Source organism: Mesitornis unicolor, unplaced genomic scaffold (assembly GCF_000695765.1).
Source record: "Mesitornis unicolor isolate BGI_N332 unplaced genomic scaffold, ASM69576v1 scaffold5474, whole genome shotgun sequence".
In the NCBI taxonomy this organism is placed as follows: domain Eukaryota; kingdom Metazoa; phylum Chordata; class Aves; order Mesitornithiformes; family Mesitornithidae; genus Mesitornis; species Mesitornis unicolor.
The window spans coordinates 93,893-107,651 of NW_010180685.1; the positions used below are offsets into that span (position 1 = coordinate 93,893).

General features: G+C 47.5%; 1 protein-coding gene across 1 annotated transcript; it reads right to left on the reverse strand.

Moving 5' to 3' along the window:
• Window positions 1-8,560: 8,560 nt before the first annotated feature.
• MB (myoglobin) lies at window positions 8,561-12,969 on the reverse strand. Its single transcript, XM_010183151.1, has 3 exons — window positions 12,822-12,969; window positions 9,625-9,847; window positions 8,561-8,941 (listed from the first exon to the last, which is right to left on the reverse strand). Exons 1-3 carry the CDS (start codon window positions 12,914-12,916, stop codon window positions 8,795-8,797), a joined length of 465 nt encoding a protein of 154 aa, XP_010181453.1. The 5' UTR covers window positions 12,917-12,969; the 3' UTR covers window positions 8,561-8,794.
• Between the last annotated feature and the right edge of the window lie 790 nt (window positions 12,970-13,759).

Here is a 13,759-nt window from a genome sequence, read left to right on the forward strand (position 1 = left end):
TGTTGAGTGGGGAGGGCTATCTAAGTACAGCCAGTGTGAAATTCAGCTCTGGCTTTGGTTTTTTTTAAAGTCTACTCTTTTAGAGCCTGGGCATCCAAGTCAGACAGGGATTCATGACCCAAACCTGGCAAGGCCTTTCCAAAATGGACTGCAGGGCACAGCTCATTTTTCGAAGATCAGAGGAGTATGAGCTAAGTGATCTACGTGATAACAGCACACACCTGAACCTTGTTCACTAACCACACTGTTGGGTGAAAGTGACTGGAACTGCATTTGTTTGAAGGTTGAATGTAGGCAAAGTACAACTGGTTTCTGCCAGATTAGGCAAAGGAAGCTGACTTCTGATTATAAATTAATTTAGGCAGATGAGCGCTGGTTGGCTTAGACCCACCCAAGCTGGTGGAAGATCATGGCAAAGGCAGAACATTAAAAATCAAGGAGGGGGTTACAGATGAAAATGTAAGCATGTAAAGAATTACACAGGAGGATTTTAGGTTCATACACTTGGATTTAGGGAACTTATTTCTGCCAGTAACCTGTTTTAAATATCTATGTCCTTTATTATCTCAGTCCAGGGCCTTTTGCTTTGGAAGTGAGAAGATTAGCAGTGTCCCAGGTGATACCATAGTTCATTAATCTCCAGAGCACTTAATTCCAAGTTCAGCCTAAAGGTCTTTCCACTGCTTTGCTTTGTGTGCAGCATCTGTAATCTATCTGGGTATTAACACCACACCGCTGTTTCAACTGTCCACATGCAGGATGTCCTTTGACAACTGCTGACATGCAACCACATCAAAGCAAAAACTGCTTACTGACAGATGGCACCACTTCATATGTCTTCCTACACAAGAAGCTCACAAACATCCCCTGTCATGCAGTCAGCAGCCTGGCCGAGTGAACAGCTGAACGAAGCATACACAATGGATGTGCTGGTGCCTGGCTCTGCCTCAGTTTACCCTCTGTAAAAAAGGGCTAAATGCACAGCACTGCAGGTGGAAATAAGTCATTAACTAAGGTCTAGGGTAAAAGCAGGGTAGCAAATAGCTCAGGCATATTGTAAGAAGGGTGCTTTTTCAGATAGTGCATTTTATAGGCCGAGGGTTTTAAACTGTATGAAACAGAGTTCTTAATTACTATTAAACATCAGAACAGGGCTTGTCCCAGATGAGACTCATAGTCAACAAGTTTCCGATCTAAAACATGCAAGGAAGTTACAGCATAGCTGAAGTAGAAAAAAAACCTTGTAGGAAGTACATTAAAGATTATTTTCTAGTTATTATTGTTGTTATGAGTTAGTGATTTGTGACTGTTACAAAGAACTCCATTTTGTGACGGAGGATTTTAACTGGAAAGAAAAGATCGATGACTTTGTGCACTGAGGGATCACTTCAGCTGTAGCAGGAACATGGCAAAATACAGAGGGACAGCATCTTAAACGTGACATGTTGAAGTTAGCTGGGGGATTAACTGGGTGAGCCATACATGCTATTGTCAAGGCAAAACCAAAATGCACAAAAAGTTTCTTTCTCATGATTTATGGACCAGCTTTATGAAAGCATCACATCCCTAGTGAGATCACATACCACCATGAGAAAACTCCAAGACCCGTCTTCCTTCCCATACAAAAGCACACAGATTGCCAGACTCCCTCCATCACATTACAGCAGAGTGATTCTCAGAACGATGCTGTTGCTCTTCAAAAGGCACTGACAGCAGTAAATATCCTCTGGGGGGAGGTGGTTGTGCCTCCATTTACCACCTGCATTTCATTTTTCATTCTTCCTTACTGGTCCCACAGATCTATCTGCCCTCAGAGGGGGGTAAATGGCACATGGTATGTCCTGCTTGCTTTTCCTCTGGCTCTGCATAGCTTGTCTGAGCACATCTGGTACAAACCCTTTGCTCAGTGCAGGCTCTCCCACAGACTCTGCAGAGACACAGTATGGCTGGTTTAGGCAAAGCTCTGTTGGTTTTTTTTTGCTCCTTTCTCCCCAACCAGCTCACAGTTAAACTATGACATATTACATTCCTCAAAGGACACCAGACTACTCATCCAGCTGAGGGGTGAGTGAAAAAATACAGGCCCACTTTGACACCATATCAGCTCACTCTCCAGATAACCCAAAAGCCCACCAAGAGTCAAGAGGACAAGCCTGCTGTTGAGTAAGCTCAGGGTAGAGCAACCCCTTACTGAGGCTATGAGCTCCAGGAATTTTCCATCCCCTCGGTGAGAGTTTGGATGCTGGAATTTAGCTCGGAGAAGGAAACAGACATGTTAGGGGAGGAGAGAAGACAGAAAAACTTCAATTAATAAAATCACCATTACTTATATGCACTGGGAAGCAAGAGGAGGTCTACAAGTTAAGCATGGAGACATAGAGAATTAACTGCTAATAATCCAGAAGGTCTCTCACTCAAAGCTATTCTGTCACTGGAACGTTTGAACCCACTTTAAGGACGATCTAAAATAAGATCAGGCACCCAGCAGCTGCATTCATACCAAGCTTTCCTTGGAGAGGGGAAGCGGGAAACAGGCATAGTTTTCTTTAAGCTCTACTCCAGACAAAAGGCTGCACCTAAGATATACATGCCAGTATTAGCTTTAAAGTAGCCTTCTTGGATACCAATAGCAGCCTAGTTACAGCCCCCTCCTTCTCAGCCCTATAACCTGGGTAAACTCGGAAATTCCTAGGTAAGGGTATCTGTGTTGTACTCATCTTTAATACCTGAGGTAGTTCACTGGAAAACTGTTTTGGGATCATGTCTACCACTGGATTGCAGGGTAGCCATACCAGCAGCAGCCTCCTCTCACCTGCTCTGGGCAAATTCAGTAAACCAATCCCACAAACACGACATGTATCCAAGCCAATGCCTTAGATGAAGTGGAATAGTCTCACGTCCAGGCTGTCCCCACTGACATTGCAGCACTTGCATTTGCACCTGTGTGGGCATGACAAAAGTGACTATTCAAGCAGCTCAGGGCCACTGAACTGCTGTTTCTCTCAGCATGAGATGCTTTTCATGGGACATGGAAGGAGAGACGGAGACTCCAGTACCCTTCCCAAATACACATTGCCTTTTCCACCCAATTACCAGCTATGTTGTCATGCCCTGTACCAGGGCTTGCCTTGCTCAACAGAGCCCCAGACCTGTGTCTGTCTGACACAGCTTAACACAGGTGGTCTCTACAGGGCTGCAGGGAAAGGCAGAGGCAGGTGGTTCTGTTTGTATATTTACAAGGGAGGAAAGCCAGACTAGGAAAGGACTTTGGTACAGTGCAGCCAAGTTACTATAAAGTACGGCTTTAAAAAGCCACAAGGTCACCTTTACTGACATTTGGATAAGGATTTTATGGAAGTCACAGGACTGGAAGATGGGCTTGTTGTGCCTATGGTCACAGGGGAGGGAGGGATTTATGTGCTGGTTCAGAAGGCTGCATTGTTGTAACTCCTTTATGTTCATAAATGTTGATTTATTAGCCTGTTGGATAAAAAGGGCTGTTTAGGATTTCTGTTCTCACTAACTGTAGTTCCAGGTGACTTCCTTAACTTTGCTAGCACAACTTGATGAAATTTACCACCCCCTGTGCGTAACAGTACTTTCCAGGTGCCATGTCCAAGACAGCCTGTCTTCTTGCTTGGTTAGACCTTAGCATAACTTGGATTCATGGCCATAATTTCTTTAAGCACAATGTGAAAACTAAAATATATCATCCTCTCAAATGAAGAACCAGCACACAAGCATACTGGAATCTGAAGGATTTGGACAGAGGAGCTTGCTAATGAAATGTGTTGTGAACCTGGTGCTTGTGTATAGATATCCTTATGTGTCTGTGTGCTCAGTCTGAGAAGCAGCACAGACTCTCGATTGTTAAGCCCTGTGTGGCCCAAACAAGCAAGGATGCAGCCTTGAGCAAACCCGAGAGGAATGAGTCCAGGAAGGAGGAAGGCATGGTCTGATGCCATGCATCTTCTGGAGAAGTTGTTATAGTCAAGCAAGTCTACATAAAAGAAACATCTGGGTCCACCACTGGTCTCTTCCCCTCAGTGGCATCACATAGAATCATAGAATCACAGAATGTATTGGGTTGGAACAGACCTTTGACGATCATCTAGTCCAACCCCCCTGCAGTGAGCAGGGACAATGTTACTAGATCAGGTTGCTCAGAGCCCCATCAAGCCTGACCTTGAATATCTCCAGGGATGGGGCCTCCGTCACCTCTCTGGGCAACCTCGTCCAGTGATCTGTCACCCTCATATTGAAGAACTTCTTCCTAATATCCAACCTAACCTATTCAACCTAATATCCAACATACGGGACAGGTTTTGACCAGGTGGCAGAAAACATAGGGATCATGACAAAAATAATACTTGTGTCAAAACATGTAGTATAGATGAGCATCTGAGTCACCTTATTAAATTACAGTGTCATATAGACATCGCATCCTTTAGGCACTGTCTGTGCTTCAATACCCAGAAACCATCTGTTCAGTGACTATCATGTGGACTGGAAACTTCCTGCCCTTTCCTCACGGTAGCCCTACAGGGAGATGCAGACATGAAGAATGCCCACAAGCTTCATGCTAATGTGCTAAATATTTAACATAATCAGTCACTGGAGCCCCATCTCTTTCTCCCACTTAGGTGACCGACAGATCACAAGATTAATAGTATGGTCCACAGCACTCGCTCCTTGGTGCCACTTGATATTGGCAGGTATACTGGAGTCAGGCAGGATCAGCAGGCAGAAGCAAAGACAAGGGGGACAGGCAGTGCAGCCTGCAGTATTGTCGCACCCTGGGTGGTGCTGGCTGGCTCATTTGAACAGCGCCTGGGAAGCAAGGTCCTGCTCCCCGTGTCTGAGATCCTGATGAGTTGCTGGCATCTGACACCGAAGCCCGAGAGAACGCAGACAGGTCACTGGCTTGGGGCCATGGGGACCTCTGCCATGCAATGGAAACTGCAGCAGTGGGAGAAGAATAGTGTGTCAAGTGCAAAGCAGCAAGGATGTTTTTCAACCTAAGGGCAGATGTGGGTGCACAACACATCTTCTGCCAGAAACAGCTTTATTAGCATGAAAGAAATTGCAGGAGTCCATGGAGAGCATTGGACAGCCATAAGCCTGACCTGGCTGTAGTCAGAGTGTACATGCTGGAGCAAGGAGGCTGGCAGCCACACAATCCACATCCCCTATGACCAGGAATGTGTATGTGACACTAAATGGTGCTAAGGGGGAGGGAGTTGGGCACAAGTCCCTGGGACCCATCCTTCTTATGTAAAGCTATTCCTGGAAAGGAGACAGGAAAATTTCTGGGGTTACGCCAATACGATTTATCTCCACTTAGGGACTTTGTCCCATACATGAACCAGAAAAGTTACACGTGCTAGTAGCACAGAGGAAAGGGTGACTCCAACACAGATGCAGAATCAATATAGTGTGGAGCTGAAAAATCTTCTCCCCACCATACTCTTTTCTCTAGGAAACTTCCCCTGCTCCTAAAGCAAGGGCTGTTGCAGGAGCTTTATAAACTCACTGTGTGGGAATTACATATATCGCTACACTATGTCAGGACTGCAGCCAAGGGCATACTCTGTACCCAGAGCAGCAAAAGTGCAGATGTGTATTTCAGCACAAGCATCCCAATCCACTGAGCCTGCTGGAGAAAGCTCCACTGTTGCTGGTATCTGAACTTGTTGGTTCATCTCAGCTTGCACATCTTCACTGGACCATAGGCATAACCAGAAAACCTACATCTGACCAGCACAGGACAGTCCCTAGTGTACTGGCACAGAGGGTAAGGCAGGTAGAGCAAAGGGTCAGTGCTGCTAATGGACCAACATCTATTCCAGGTACCTAATAACCAGTAGCTGGGTACAACATATATGCAAACCCTCTCTCCTCCACTACTTTGCCCTACATAAAGATGACTGGAGATGACTCAAACATGAGCCACAAAGATGATTGAGGGAGTGGAGCATCTCCCTTATGAGGAGCGGCTGAGGGAGCTGGGTCTCTTTAGCTTGGAGGAGACTGAGGAGTGACCTCATTAATGTTTATAAATTTGTAAAGGGCGAGTGTCAGGAGGAAGGAGCCAGGCTCTTCTCTCTGATGCCAAATGATAGGACAAGGGGAAATGGAGCAAGCTGGAGCATAGGAGGTTCAATTTGAACATAAGAAAAAACATATTTACTCTGAGGGTTACAGAGCAGTGGAACAGGCTGCCCAGAGAGGTTGTGGAGTCTCCTTCTCTGGAGACATTCAAAACCCACCTGGACATGTTCCTGTGTGACCTGGTCTGGGTGATCCTGCTCTGGCAGGGGGGTTGGACTGGATGATCTTTTGAGGTCCCTTCCAACTCCTAATATTCTGTGATTCTGTGACTCCAGTCCCACTCAGACTGACAGAGGCAGCTGCGGTAGCAGAGATTTTCATCTAAAGCCAAGCGTGTTGTCACTGGCAGGAATTCTTATTGTGTTGGACAGGCAATCCTAGACCTTAATTAAATAGGCTGCCCTCCCCACAGAGCCAGGCAGACTAGACTGGAGTCTGACAAAGCAAGTTGCTTGTCAGGGACCACCTGGCTGTAACTTCATCTTGATGACAGCATATGCTTTTGTGACCCTCTTTGAAAGGTTGAAACCCCAGGCAAGCCTTCCAGAGGTAAAGTGAGGATTTGTAAAGCGCAAGAAATTGGAGATGCTCTGTTTTGGGAAGGAATTTATTCATTCTCTTTTCAGAGACTGAAATTCTGTGGCCTTTGCCCTCACCAAAGATTATGCCGGTTCAGGACTGATTTTTAAGAGAGCTGGTGGCTCCTTCTCTGTCTCCATTGCCCTCCATAGAGGGTAGCAAGGAGTGCTCTGAACCACACTTTGCTAGTAGCTCCTAATACTGAGCACCTTGGTTTTTCTTTGTCATGCTTGCCTTCACATTATCTCTGTGAGATTAGGTGCATTGCTTTCTCCATAGCAGAAAAGAGCAGCCGTGTTGACTCCACTCATTTTCCCTAGCCAGGACCCACCTGCTCACCTCTGTAGCATCCCACTGCTGTGCCAAGATGTGACTCTGCCATGAATGCTCTCGACCCTGTGTAATTATACAGAAAGACAGGAAGCTGCTCATCCACCTTGCTATCTGCATAGGGACAGCTTGAGTGCATATGCCAGAAGAGACTGCTGAGGCCCAGAGCTGGATGATCAGTATGGAGGAAGAGGAGGGAATGAGGAAGCCAGTGCTCACTGTGGGGTATAACTGCCCCCTACAATGGCCCTCAGCCTCTCCCCTGCCAGAGCAAGATCAGGTCACTTGAACCTCACTGGTATCAGAATGGGGAGAGGGGAATGGGCAGAGATAAGTGTCTTGTCACTGCATCACTTACTTTAAGATCCACCGTAAGACTTGGGTTTCCATCTGTAAACACAGGGCAGGATTCACTGCGGAGACACTGCAGCAAAAATGCAAACCAATGCAGAGCCCATGGCTGTCTTACTGGGAAATGTGTTGAAGGAGGCAAGTTGCTGCAGTGCAATGCTTCCCTTGGCATGCCTTTTTCAGCCCCAATGTCCATAGAGCTGTAGGCTTTCTGGTTCTCTGAACCCTAACTCTAACCCTAATGTTTGTTAAATCTTTAGGCTGTGTCTCTTTAACATATTCTCTCCCATTGCATCCTCCCTCCTGGGCTGTTCATCCCTGCTTTCCTTGGTCTGGAGGAAGCAACCCACTGTTCTGCTGCTGTGACCTGAGGTTGCTTGCAAATGCTGCCTACCCGTAAAGGAGTGAAGGGCCTTCCCTCACCTCTTTAGCAGTAGTGGCCATCGCCTTTATTTAGGGAAGGCTTCTCTCAGCCCTGATGGACTGAGTCTAGGCTCCCATTTCTCATTTTGAAATCCGGTAAAGAGGTCATGACCCTGTGGTGACATCTGAGTACCCCAAGTCCCCTGGCTCAGGTGGATGCCATGTGCTGCTGAAGTCAAGGACTGCCACCGCATGTTGCCATGCAGCAAGATATGTATGCAAAACACCTTTTTACTTTCTCCATCACCCCCTCTTCTCACTAAAATGCCTGTAAATCCAGAAGCAAACACACGACACTGGTGCAGGAATTTTTATTTCCTGAGAAACACATACTTTACATCCCAGTGCGACAGAACTTCAGATGCATAGCGGTGGCTGCCAGAAACCTACAGATTGCAGGGAATGCTGCTCTTTATAATTTTGCTAACATGAGTTTAGCAATTAATGCAAGATTCCAAGGTGGCAGACCCTGGAGGCTGACTGGCTGCATTCACCCCCACAGAGCAAGGTAATACTGTTCTGGAAGCTGTCCACAGTAACCTGCTACAGCCTCACCTGTGGGAGGAATGGGATGCTGTGCCTTTGCTCCCCATCTTCACATGCCTTCACCCTCTCATTCAGCACACTCCTCAACGCTTCCCTTGATCCTCCACATCTCTTCATCTCTGGCCATGTCAAGCCTCATCTCTCTTGTATGTGACTGGTTTTTGGGGAGGACGGAAGAAAAATGGGACAAGCAGAAGCTCACAGATAACCCTTTACATTATTTTTCCTAAGAAAGCAGATTATTTCTCTTGTATACATGAAGCCAGGAAAGAACAGTTTATCACTGATACCGCTCTGAGTGCCTCTATGCTGCCTGGAGTGACTTTTGGCCTCTCATCAAAGCTTTCCCACACATGTTGGATGGCCAATAGTGAGATGTTCAAAGCAGTGCTGGGAAAGCTACTCTATGATGCATGGCCAGGCCTCTATGGTGGTGTCCCTCTGTGCGTATGTGCTAACCCTGGAAACCGAACTCCTTGTACTTGCTGGCCATATCATTTCGGAACAGCTCCAGGGCCTTCTTCATTGCAGCCTGGGAATCAGCTCCAAAGTCTGCAGAGTGTTTTTCGGCAATGACCTTGATAATGACTTCAGAAATGAACTGTTAGGAAGGAAAGAGAGAGACAAAAACAGAAGGGACAGTCAAGGTTTATTTTCAGAAAAGCCACACTAAGAAACAGGTTGCAGAGCCTGGAAATATCTCCGAACTAATTCAGTAGCCCTTCCCGCAGTCTCTGGAGAGACAGTGAGGTCTAGCTTACAAGGAGCCTGGGCTGGGCAGAAGAACTGGGCTCTATTCCTAGCTCTGACGCTGGTCTGCTTCACGACCTTGAGTAGACCACGGCCCTTCGCACTGTTTGTCTGCCTTGTCCATTTAGGCTGAACATTTATGTCCTGTGTTTGTACAACACTTAGTTTTGTGTGTCTTGGTCTCCAATGGATTGCCAGGGCTTACTCTAAAATGGTACATCCCTTGTGTCCAGCCACTGACAGTTCTTATGTAATGCAGTTTCCCAGGCATGCAGAGGCTGCATGGGCTGTGTTATTGCTGTCAAGAGTTGCGCAGACTGCATGTGGTGTTTGGAATGGGAAATCTAAACTTGGAGGTTCGCATACCATTTGCATGCCATGAGCTCTCCTCCTGCCTGTACACAGAGACCTCAGACTTGGGGGAGAGCTCACTGAAGCCCAAAGAGACATCAGTAAATAAAAACACAATAGCTATCTTATCTTGCACACATTCATTACTCATCAGACACCGAGATTCCTTGCCCTTTTCCATACCTCCAGATATTTGACAGGGATTTTGTGCTTGGTGGCATGGGTCTGAGCGAGGGGCTTCAACTCTGACTCATGATTACCCTTCTGCTTCAGGATTTTTCCCAGCTGGGTAAGGACGGTGACTCCATGTTTCTTCAGATCTTCAGAGCCCTTCATCTGATCAGGGGTCTTCAGGCCTTTGAACTTTTCAAAGCGATCCAAAGTCTCAGGGTGATCCTGAAAGAGCCTGTGGACAGAAGTAGAAAGACTTGTGAGACATGAGAGAGCTGTCATCCAGACCAGAGCTAAGATCCAGCTGCTCCAGGTATTGCAGAGTATTTGGACAGGCAAAAGTGTGGTAACCAACTTCCCTTCCCCAAACAAATCTCTTAGTCCCTGCTAACAAGGGCTGCTTTGGCCTGAGAACTCTGACACTTTAGATCTTTTCCAAATTACCACCATCCACAATCACTCCTTTTAGCATGTATATAAGCCATGGAAGAATCTGACCCTACTCTGAATCTGGTTTCAGTGTTTTTCATCCTTCCTCTGGTAGGTAGATCCCCAGCTCACCCAGCTGCCAGCACTGTGGTTCCTCCATAGGGAACTGTGGTACCTTGGAGAGTCCTTGGGAGCAAGTGGGTAATAAGAGCATGGGGCCTTCAGGCACGCTGGTGCCATGCCATGCATTGCTATACTTAGGCACTGTAATCCCAAAATGGAAATTAAATCAAGAAGGTGGATAGGTGGCTAAAAGCCAGGCTTGTGTTGTCCCCCATGCTTCCTCCCTGCTGTATTTCATAGGAGACAGGATGCAGACACCACAGGCAACCAAACAAGTACGAAATGTCACCCTTTTCTGTGCCAGGGTCCTAGAGTCAGGGTGAAAAGGGGACATTGCCTGTCCTGGTTAGTAGGAGCAGTCTAATAATTAAGTGTTGAGAGACATCAGCTCCCTTGCACAAGTTGCTTCTCAGGTTTTATATCCTCTGATAGACATAATCCAACTAGTTGAAGCACCAGCAAAAGCAATGCCTGTCTCTACAGCCAGGACCCTACAGCTCACATCCATGAAGCAGCTCACACAAGTTGCCTGCAGCAGTGTCTGGTGCTCCAGCTCAGGACCTCAGCCACAAAACCAGCCTCCCTCTCGTGGTACAGTGGTTGCACACTTGCTGTGCCCTCAGAAGGGTGCTGGTGCTGGGACTGCTGGGGCTCGCATCCCGTCTAGAATGGGGCGTTCCTCCAAAGTATGTTGTACGAGGGCCAGATTCTCCACTGTATGATGTAAGTATAGGTTAAACTACACTAACAAATACCTCAAGCACATGGAAAACACAAGCTGTTCTGCAGCAAAAATATTCTGTATATAAGTGACCAGTCTTTGCCAGCATTTCATTTCAAAGGTCTCCAAAGGATTTCTGTACTCTGCCAGGTGCTGAGCACACCGCCACCAGCCTTTCCTTTTTTCCTTTATCTTTCCATGACACAGGTTTTGTCCCACCCAGAGAGATTAAAACACCTTGCACCTTGAAAAGGGATGGAGTTATTTCTAAAAATCTCCTTCCATCATGTCTGTCTATGGCTGAATCATGTCTGCCAAAGACGATATCCTCCTGAGACTCTTCAAAATTCTCCCTAGGAGGATATTTTTGTTTCCTTTGGAAAACATCCAGTTGAATCAGTATTTTCTAAACATATTCCCAGAGTATGACATCTACCTAAGAAGTCTTTAACAATGCACATGTGGACATATTTCTACACTAAGGACTGCAGAACTTCTCCTGCTTCTCTCCTCCCTCAGAAACCCCTTGAAGGAACAAGAAATGTCCTGAGTTGGCTGGGGAGCACAAAGTCACAGGGGAGACAGGTATTATCTATTTATTTAATGCCATGCTCTGCCCTGCAATATCCATAAGAAAAATGATATTACCTTTTCAGTGGGAAACTGCTTTCAGTGGCTAGTGGCACTTCCAGAGCCAAAGTAGCCATCTTACACAGATGGACTGGTGGGGAGGTTCCTGCTACCCCTCCAGCACACCTGCTCTGGACCACATGAGGGGAAGGCCATCACATTGCCACCTGGCTGCTCCCATCCCTCCCTCCCCTTCAAATGGCAGCTGAATGGGACCATGATAAAGAAGGTAAATAAACCAGCTCTCTGCTTTGACTCACCTTTGAAAAAGCTTTGAATGGACAGTGGATTTGCCTAGTGGTGTGCGCTTCTTCCTTTAGCCATGCTTAAGATAGGAAATACCCCCCTGGAGTGAGTGCCACATCCCCACTGCTCTCCTCAGCATCGATACCAGTCCAGACTGAGCACAGACAGAGGGGCAGATCTGGAGAGAGTGTCCTCCAAGTCTCCATCCCTGCTGGTCTTCAAGGGCAGGCTAGTATCCAATGCCCACCCAATGTCATTTCCCATGCTGCAGCCCTGAAATTCCTTCCAAACTGCCTCTCTGTGACTTGCTGCTGGTGTCCAGGGTGTTCCCTGCTTGGGGGGGGGGGGCAGGACTGCAAAGACAGCATGGGGATGGGGGTCCTCTCAGATGGAGAACTTGTGAATGGTCCCACTCTGACACCAGAATCACAGAGGAGGGAAGCATGGGGAAGGACATGCCTCGTTTCACACTCAGACCTCAAATTCATCATCAGGATGTAGACAAGTGTTGCCACACAGATTTCTAGCCAAAAAGCAGGATGAGAAGGGCTTTGCCAGGTGAGACCAAGGTGGGGAGAGGGACACAGGTACTTCACAGTTCATTTTACTGAAATAATAGGTTCCAAGAAAATTGTTACAGAGGTGATTTTCCTCTCCTCTCCTTCCCTGCCTCCCCACATCCTTGCTGCAGAGCATCTAGAGGCCCAAGATGCAGAATTTGCTTCAACGTTTCTCACTGCAGTACTTGGGCAATGAGGATCTGACACAGAGCTTTGCCGGCAGAGGCAGAGGGAGTGACAAAGTCCCACCATCTTTTGAAAGCAGCATTGGCCTGCTTCTGCACCCACAGACGGAGAGACAGAAGCACAGCCACTTTACACAGTGAGTAATTTTTAACCCAGAAACCATAGCAATGGAAAATCCACCACCCTCCAACAAAGGAAACAGCCTGTTGAAATGAACACTGCCGAACATGAGCATCCATACTAAACAGACACCTTTCTAGGTCTCTCATCAAAAGCTCTCAGTTTTAGTCTTAGGACAGAAGCGTCTTGCCTACCTCATTAAAACTGCATGCCCATGGCCAGGGAGGTCGGACTCCACCTTTCCCCAGATGGTCAGGACCTGCTGCCATTCCTGATCACTGAGCCCCATTGTTTGCCAAAGGCAGGTCCTGAGTGCTCCCCGCAGTCGTTTGCCTTTCCCCAAAGGGTGGCTGGAGAGCTCACCCTTGGGATTTATAGCCTCTGCTCACAGACCTACACCTGTTAATCGTCAGCTGGACATCTCGCTCTCTTTCAGGCTTGTCTAACCTAATCGGCCTCCCTGTTTTTTTTCTAGGAAGCTATTTTGGGTCAGATGCTATTGTGAGTGCCACTGATGGCATTATTTCTGCTTTTCGTATTGGACTGGCACATATCCCACTCTAGACAGAAAGGGCACTGCCAAAACACAGTGCCAGGAGCCTGTCCTGGGTTCCCAAGGTCCCAGAGACCGTGTCAAGCTGTATGGCAGGAGATTCCAGAAGAGCACTGTCATCTGCAAGGCCCCCCTGCCTCCCTCTCCCCTGGCCTGCCAAGGGCAGGCAGGAGAAGAGACCGGGATGGCTGGTAGCCCCGTTGCTCCAAAGGCCTTTCCTTTCCCATACTGAGCTCACCCCTCTTTTCCCCTGGGGAGACGAACACCATTTACTCCTAGAGAAGAGCACAGTGTTAGAAGAGACTTGTCCTCAAGGGCTATCCAAAGTGCCCTGGGCATCTCCCCGGCCTCGGCAGGAGGGAGGAAGGGGATGAAAGCTATATGAGAGCCAGTTACGCTGGCCACCAGTGTCCTCTTGCCTGCCTCTGCAGGGGACACCCAGGGTAAGCCACTGGCTAAGCCTGGTTATCGGAGCCAACAGACGTACAGCTGAGCCAGGAGGGTAATCTGCAGCAGACTGAGCCACCCAGAGCACAAAAACAAAGGACACAGCACTCAACACACACCCAGCCAGGGGTT